The sequence below is a fragment of the Pseudopodoces humilis genome, chromosome 8, assembly GCF_049639895.1.
Source record: "Pseudopodoces humilis isolate 2021_Gansu_Grassland_sample_001 chromosome 8, ASM4963989v1, whole genome shotgun sequence".
In the NCBI taxonomy this organism is placed as follows: domain Eukaryota; kingdom Metazoa; phylum Chordata; class Aves; order Passeriformes; family Paridae; genus Pseudopodoces; species Pseudopodoces humilis.
This window is the reverse complement of record NC_142207.1, coordinates 19,672,459-19,680,678: the sequence shown is the minus strand read 5'-3', so window position 1 is coordinate 19,680,678 and position 8,220 is coordinate 19,672,459. Positions and strand designations below refer to the sequence as shown.

The following is an 8,220-nucleotide window of genomic DNA, read 5'->3' as shown; positions in this document are numbered from 1 at the left end:
AATTTCCAGTTGGAATTCAGCTGTAAATCTGTACTGAGTTGAGATGCCGGAGAGTGTAACACAAATACAGTTTTATGAAGCCTTGCATTTTGGTTTTCTTTCAAAACTTAATTTCTAACAGGTCAATTTAATAAAATAAAGTCTGTGTCTGCATTAAGTACAGCACTTACCTTTGAATTTGGATGTAAACTTCCATCAAACTAATCCTACAGAACAAGAACTGAATGCTCATTCCTGGGGTAAGAGAAATTATAAAACTAAAAGTTTCTGTTTCAAAGACTTTGCAATCTCAGTAAGAGCCATTTTGTTGTAGAAGTCTTCACGTAATCTCTCCAGTTGAGGAACTGTGTTAATTTATTGCTTATAACAGGGAGCAGCAGCAAAACAAAAAATCACTAAATAAACCATGTCACACAATTTAGTGGAAGTACCTCCTGTCCATTCCTTTCCCTTTGCTAAGGGCCCCAATGTAGCATCTCTACATCACCATTTCTCAGCTGTACTGTGATGCAGTACTCCAGCATCCAGCTTTTTGAGGATCACTTCCACCAGTACCTCAAGATTTGGCTACCCCTGTCCTGGCCTCAACCACCTCCACCAGTGCAATAGATGGCATGGGCCCCCCAGCTCTACTATTCCAGTTTTGGATAGGTCTTCATCAGAGATTTGCCATGATCAGCAGCACAACAATTTTTAGAAACAGCTGTGACAGGCCAGCCTGCCTCCCTGCACTGAACTGCCCAATGGATGACATCCAGTCTTTGTTGTGGTGATACTACTTCACTTAGAGATTGAGATGAGATTTTCAATGGTAATGGTCAGAAACTGAGGTTTGGATCTTTTGCAGAAAAAAGCACACATGTTGATCTACCTACTTGCCATCTCCATTTGCCAACTATATTATAAAATCCTAGTTAAATTACTGAAAAAATAATATCTCTCTGTAATTTAATAAAAAAATAAGCCTGACAAACAAAAGCAAGGGATTTATCTATTACTGGCTTGATCAATAATATGTAACCTGGTTTCTGGAAACATTACTTCAAGATATGCTTTTCACTTATCTGCTCCTATGTCCTTTAGCATCACAGTATGAGTACTACAATAAACCGTTCCGTGATAACAAAATGTATAGATTTACTGTTCTGGCTGACCTTGGATTTATATATGTAATAAAATAATAACCAGTAACTCTTGACAAATCTATTAAGATGAGTTAGGCATCAGCCTGTGTATTTAAAGACACAGTGCTCTATTATTATGAATTGTCAACGTTTTCCCTTATCTGTTCCAGTGCCCATCACAAATGAGACACCAAGCCTCTCACTGAGTTCTGTAATCTTAACTCCGGCCCAGAAGGATGTTCCCTACCTTTTGGTTTTCACAGCATCTTGTGCTACTTTTGTCAGTTTGGAAGAACTGCTTTGTTGTCAAGCAGAAACAGTTTCTGTTAAGTATGCATTCTGCTACAACTCCTCCTAGGGTGAGTACTGCTAAAGACAAGGTGTGTTATCGAAATGTATTTCTAGTGTTAACAACAAAACTGACATTACTTCTCACATTTTGTTGTCAGAGTTAAAAGCAGGATGGATAGAAGGATAAGTTTAGTATGTGCCATGTCTTGTGCATACATTGGTACTACAACTGTTTACCCATTTAGGAGGACACTTTTGTGCCATATGGCTTTATTTCCAATTGTACGCACTATATTTATCTGGTTAACCTGAAGACTTAAAAATGCCAGAGTCTGGCTGTCTCTCCAAATTCTCTTTCTTTGTTGAGACCATGAAAAAAGGAATTAGAAATAAGACTATGGTAGACTTATGTATCTCATTGCTATTTTACAACAAAAAAGCAATATTCCTATATAATTACAAATCTTAGAATAGAAGGGGATAAACATGCAACTATAATATTTTTAAAGATTAAATTTTTTAATTGGTACTTAAATCCCATTTTCACATCAATTTTAATATGGTGTAAAATGGATAGTAGCACCCAGTTTCACATCATTTATAACCACATTTTATAAGCTTCTAAGTAACAACAAGTCCTTGGATAGTCTGATAGGGGCCACTTGAAAGACCTTTAGCACACAAAAGCCCTTTCCACAACTCTTACAGTGTATGGGTGAGGGAGGTCACGCTGAGGGCAAATTTAAGATGGCTGCAATTTACTCCTATTCTAAGGTCCCTTTATGTTACTAAAGTGATGTAAATGTTTAAGTCAGAAGCACATTAAAATTACCAAATGAAAGGGGCTAATCTCCAAAAGCTCCCTGCCCGATTTTTTTTTGGTACAGAGACGAGTTTTTAAGCTGCCATAACTGAAAGGCAGAAATTGTCCTTAGCAAGAACCAGTTTCTAGTGCCATTAAGGCCTACAGAAGAAATCTACTAAAATCCCTTGTTGAGCTTCATCTTTTTCTCTCCCATCTGCTGAAAACTGTATAATATATTACACACCGTCTAAGAAATTTTCTTCTTCCTAACAGGATTTAAAGTCTTTACTTTTATAAAATATTAAGAACAGGATATGTTATGAACTATTAAGCAAAATACATTAATATTTCAGGATAATATACATGAAAGGAAATAAATCAGAACAATGCTTCAATGTTATGAAAGCCAAATGAGAAAATCGAAGCAATTTTTGTTGATATGCTTACACTGACCAGGATCATCACACTGACATACCTCCTGTACTCCCTTTCACACATAAATCAATCAATCCAAACACACACTTCTGTCAATATGATAACAGAAGTTCAGCTCTTTGGTCAGTCTTAGTGTGATTGTCTGGCTCTACAGTAAGGCTTTTAATAATTGAAATGCATACATGTGCCACGTTGCAGGGTCATCTGCTGAGGATGAGGTGCAAACAAACAAGGAAAGGGGTAAGTTAGGAAAGAATAAAATACACAGACTGACTTCATGCAGAGTGTTTGGCTAAGAAGCAACAAGAATGAAAACATACTACTCAACAGCAGCTTTTACTTAGTAAACTCAGTATTAAAGTATTAGTGACTAACTAATTTGAAAAAGTATAGCAGATGTAGATAGTGGCATTGCATATAACAAGGAAAATACTGTATTCTACCCTTTTCATGCAATTAAAGACTGCTTAAAATCTCTTTGAAGTCCATTTCTGATGGCTGAGATTGATATGAGCTTAACAATTGGAAGAAGAGAAAGGAAGAAACCTAAGGAATGTACTTAGAGAATTTTTGCATTTTGCCCTGTGCTTTATTCTTTAATGTTGTGAAGCTGCTCTTGTTAACTTGAGCCCCCATTCAGAAAAGCACTTAGTCACGTGCCAAAATTTCATTGATTTCAATGGGACTTCAGCTTTGGCTTAAGTGTTTCACTGAATTATATATTATTTTTTACTTTCCCTTACTTCTTTATGAACTTAACAATTCAGAGAAATGTTAAGTGTAAGGTAAACTGCTAAGTGTAAGGTAAACTGCTGAGTTTAGGCAGGTGACATAATATCTATCTGGAAACCTCACTGTAATTTAATGAAAACAATTGATAAACTCTTAACTATGCATAATGATGTGAATTGCAGTAATAATAAAGCTTTATTTTCCCAAATAGTTTACAAAAACGAAGGATGGAACCAGAAGGCATCATTATTGCTTGAACTCTCTGTGATCTACACCAATGGAAGGGTAGAGCAGAGCAAGTAATTGGACAGTATAAATAATCTAATTTTTCATCCAGACATGTTACAAATTAACTGCAAATTTATACATTGCATAGGAAAAGTTACATGATTTTTGATGAGTTATCACAACATATACTCATTCTTGTTACATTTTGACAAAATATAAAGAAACTGATCTGTACACATGCATTCGTATTAGTTGCCGTTCCATTTGCACTGCATTTTTTAATGCCATTAATTCATCTGCAGCTATTCTCAGTTGTTTAAGGAGCTCCTAAATTTCAAAGGCTCTTAAGCGCCTTTAACGTACACTTACCTAGATGTACATCAGAGGAGAATGAGGAGTGAACTGAAAGACTTCAGTGTCTGTCAGGATTGTAACTTCCAGCTTGAACTACTCTCAAATTTTGGGTGAAGAATGACGAATTTTTCTTCCTGAAATCCTTTGCTCATTCTCATCTGCCACACTTAATTTCTGTGTTTGTTAGGAGAAACAAGGCTTTTGTGGAACTATCTATTTAATTACCTTTTCTTCTTTTGAACCCTATTCTGGCTTAAAGATATTGTGACTGCGCTTGGGTCTCATTTCTCATGCCATGCTTCCTTGTCCTGTGGTCAAAAAGATGATACCAGTGAATACTGACAGAAATTAGGTATCTTAAGGAAGAGGTGTGAGGTGCATCTCCAGAGATCAGGGTAAACCCATTGGAACAGAGATAAAAACAAGGATCATAACTAGGTCTGTAAAATACATGGTCAGATTTAATCAGTATGGTTCGTCAAAAAAGAAAAAAGAATCATTTTGAGCAAATGTGCAAGGCAGTAAATGTGAACATTTTATTTCCAAAAGTTTTTGACAAGAGCTTGTCTGGAAAAGAAGCAAAGAATGGTCACAGGTCAAAATTGTGTTTCTGAACCAGAAATAAAAGAGTAAGGTGAAATAGTTGGCTCCTGCCATGGAAACAGTAACTGTCAAAGAATCTCAGTATCCCATAGAAAGTCACATAATGTTCCATTAAGGTTTTTCAAAGAAAGTGAAAAATTTGCAGGTGACTTTTCCCCCCCACTGCTACATATAAGAGGGCTGTGGAAATGTAGGAGTCATTGGAGCCCAGACATACAGCTTAAGGAATAAATCAAATATTTTCATGGATAACAAGAATAACTGGTCATAATGATGGTTTCAGTCACAAGGACTTTATGAAGCAGTGTGTGAAACGTTAGCCTTAAAACCGTTTTACTTCTTATATTTGAAATATATATATTGAAATTCCTTGAGTTAGACTTATGGTAAACTAATACGTTATAAGAAAACTATTTTCAAGGTAAACTGAAACACAATTATATTTTAAATTCTTTTACTCTGTACATTTTTCTAGTGTTAAAAGCCATACACAGCAGAGAAACTTATAAAGGACAATGTTTAATATCAGTCTAATGAAATACAAAACATTTTCACTATGACCGCAAATTAAATTTTTTAGTACAGTGTTCTTTTAATCCAGTTCAGTTCCTCGATCTTACTTTTCACACAGCTCTACCAGCAGTTGTGCCAGCACAACAGAAGGGATGGCACAGGGTGGGAACAGCAGCCGGGGGAGGGGGAAGCAGGAAAGAAGGGGTCAGAATTGGATAAACTAACCTTGCTGCTTAAGAAATGTGTCCATTATCAACATCAACACATACAGGTAGTGCTGTTCCCCTTTACTGCAGGTGTTTATAGGAATACAGCTAAATGTGACAGTGTACAGCTGCAAACCCAGGTCTAAATCAGTGAACTTAAGTAACTAGCTAACATGGTATTTTTAATATATTATATAAACACACATAAACAAAGTAAACTGGAAGAGCTTATCAGCAGGAAAACACTCTTACCAGTATTAGTCAACAGATTGAATGAGGTTCAGCTTTGAGCAAAAGACACATCTCTTGAAGGAGGAGATGGAGAGCTGAGAAAACTGTCATCTTCAGTAGATTCAACAGCTGACAATGATTCATAATACTCATCCTCTCCATCCAGTACCTTGATTTGGCTTGAAAGCAAACAAACAACACTCCTTAAGTTAAAATCTAACTCTGCTAATATCTTCAATAATAAAAACTACTTTGTGGATGTAAAAATGAAAAGCTCTAGTATAAGAATGGAAAAAAAAAAAAGATGGGATGATTTGATGAGAAAGATACAGCTTTTATACATATTCCAACTGCTATCACATTTTATGATTGTATTTTGAATGGTTCTGAGGATCAGGGAAATGCAATATCATCTTTCAGTTTGGGAGCATAGAATGATAGAACAACTATTTGCATCAAATGGGCATTTAATTTGAGCAATGTGGTGCTTTTTTTGTCTGTGTACATTCCACAAGTAGGATATGATTTTGGTATCATATTTCAGATGATGGTTTGCTGTGAATATGAGCCAAAGGCTATATCATAAATTTTTAGGAAAAGCCCTATTGACAGCAAGGGGCTTTCATTTTCCTGTGATGTATGATGAGCACTGCAGTCTCATGTTAGTGTTTTTATTCCCAGAATACAAACTTTTTTAAACTAGGGGAGGGAGTGAAAATAATTCCTGCACAGTCATGCAAAATTCTGGGCTTTAACCTTGATTCAAAGACCTCCTGTTCATACAGTTACATTCAGAGATTAATAAAAACCAGAGGAAAAAATACAGAAGGTTCTGGTAAATTTTTGGACTAAATGTGTTTGCAAGACCAAGCACCCATCAGTTCTCTCCAGTCCATGTGATCAGACAAGGGAACACTTTTGGCAAATATATATATATATATAAAAATATATATTATATTATATATAGTATAGGAGCCAGCCTAGTTTCTTCTACCTATACCAGGTGGTAACTGCTCATGTAGCAATGAGAACTGACTCAGTTCAACAGAGAAGGAGCAACTCCCTTTTGTACTGAGTGGCCTCTCTGTCAGCTCCTCACATGTGCTCCCCCCAGGAAGACAGAGGCCCACTGCGAGTGTGCTGCTGTGGGGCTGGCAGGGCTTCTGGCACTGTTTGAGGCCACAGGCCTTCAGTTCTAACACCCTTCATCTGGCACCTTTCACTAGTGTGAAACACACTTAAAAATATGAACAATGCTATTATTTTGGTAGTAATAGTACACAGAGAAAGCTGGGGAAGAAGCTGCATATTTTGTAAGAATAAGTTCTAGTGTCTGCAGATAGCAGTACATGCAAGTTTTACATTTGCTTCTGCAGAAAATGCCCAATGTCAATGCATAGAAATATGTTAATTGTTTATTTTTAGAAACCTCTCTAGAAAGTTTTGCATATTCTGTAATATCACAAAGGACTTCTTCTGTTTACAGTTGCTTAGAACTAAGAAGATAGATATTTACCCAAGTTTTCTTGGCTTCCTCTTGCTCCCTTGATATTCTAGAGTTCCCTGTGGAGAGGGCCAAGAACATACAGTCAAAGCAAAGCAGCAAGTCGTTAATTTTTAATTCAAAGTGATTTTGTGTTGAATGCAAGCAGATGCTGATAATATCAGAAGTCACAGCATAATTTTTTTGATCAAAGGGCTCAAGTGAGACTGATGAAGCATGCATCTTGCTCGTCTTTGATAAACCACATCAATTATTCACCGTGAAGGCAGACATCCTGACATGAAAGCAACAGATAAAGAGCATAAGCACATGTTCAAGACGAGAGCAGAAGAACGTGGGGGTGGGGCTGGAGGGGCTGAAACAGGTATTAATAACAGAATTATTAACTGGAAACAAAGCCAGTAAAACAGCTTTATTGCCACTTTGAACTCACATTTAACTGGTTATAGTACATGTTATCCTCAGGGCTATTCAGCATTTTGGGCTGCTGACATCGTCGACGAGGTGTTCTCAGCTTCTGTTCAAGACAGTTTTCTGAACCTACAGTAAGATAACACAATTTAGTTTTAAGCTGTGCCAGGTGCTGTGAATGTCTTAGCACATTTTAGTCTGTAAACAGTCTTTTCTTCTGTCCTATTTGGTCCTGGATTTATTAGCAAGTCTGTTCTATCCAAAGTAAGCAAACAGAAACTTGGGAATCTTTGCTTTCTCTTTTGGAACTTAGTTCAAACACAAGTTTTTATGCAGAACTTAATTTTCACTTTTTAACATTTTTTATTCTTCCATATATCTATATCACACAATTCCTTATTCCTTTCACACTTTTTCTTAATATCTTCTGTTATCTAAGCAGGAAATGAGGTATATTGTGACTAGCTAGGAACATATCATTCAGCAACAACAAAATAGTTTTTCTACTGAAGATAGCAATAAAGTCTCTTGACTGATGAGACAGTCTATTATAGTCATTTTCTTTATATAAAAAGGCCACCTTCTTGACATGGCTCTCTGTTTAATCAGATTAACTGAATCTGGAAGTTTGGAATTATGCTTTCTTCATATAATTTGTGGTGTGCTGAAAAAATCCAGTTGCTTAAAGTCATCTGGAAAGAAGAATATAAAAATGAATGAAGTATTTCAGAATGGTTTCTGAAAAGAACTAACAGCTTGCTAAGTTTTTTAGTTTGTTTGTTT

At 36.2% G+C, this 8,220-nt stretch overlaps 1 protein-coding gene across 1 annotated transcript in view; it reads right to left on the bottom strand.

Annotated features, from left to right (window-relative positions):
- Positions 1–5,571: 5,571 nt before the first annotated feature.
- MYO3B (myosin IIIB) overlaps positions 5,572–8,220 on the bottom strand; it is a 199,164-nt gene continuing 196,515 nt past the window's right edge. The window contains exons 35-37 of the mRNA XM_088058818.1: positions 7,460–7,566; positions 7,039–7,085; positions 5,572–5,701 (exon numbers count right to left, since the gene is read on the bottom strand). Coding sequence (XP_087914944.1) covers positions 5,572–5,701; positions 7,039–7,085; positions 7,460–7,566 — 284 coding nt within the window. The remainder of the gene's footprint in view (positions 5,702–7,038; positions 7,086–7,459; positions 7,567–8,220) is intronic.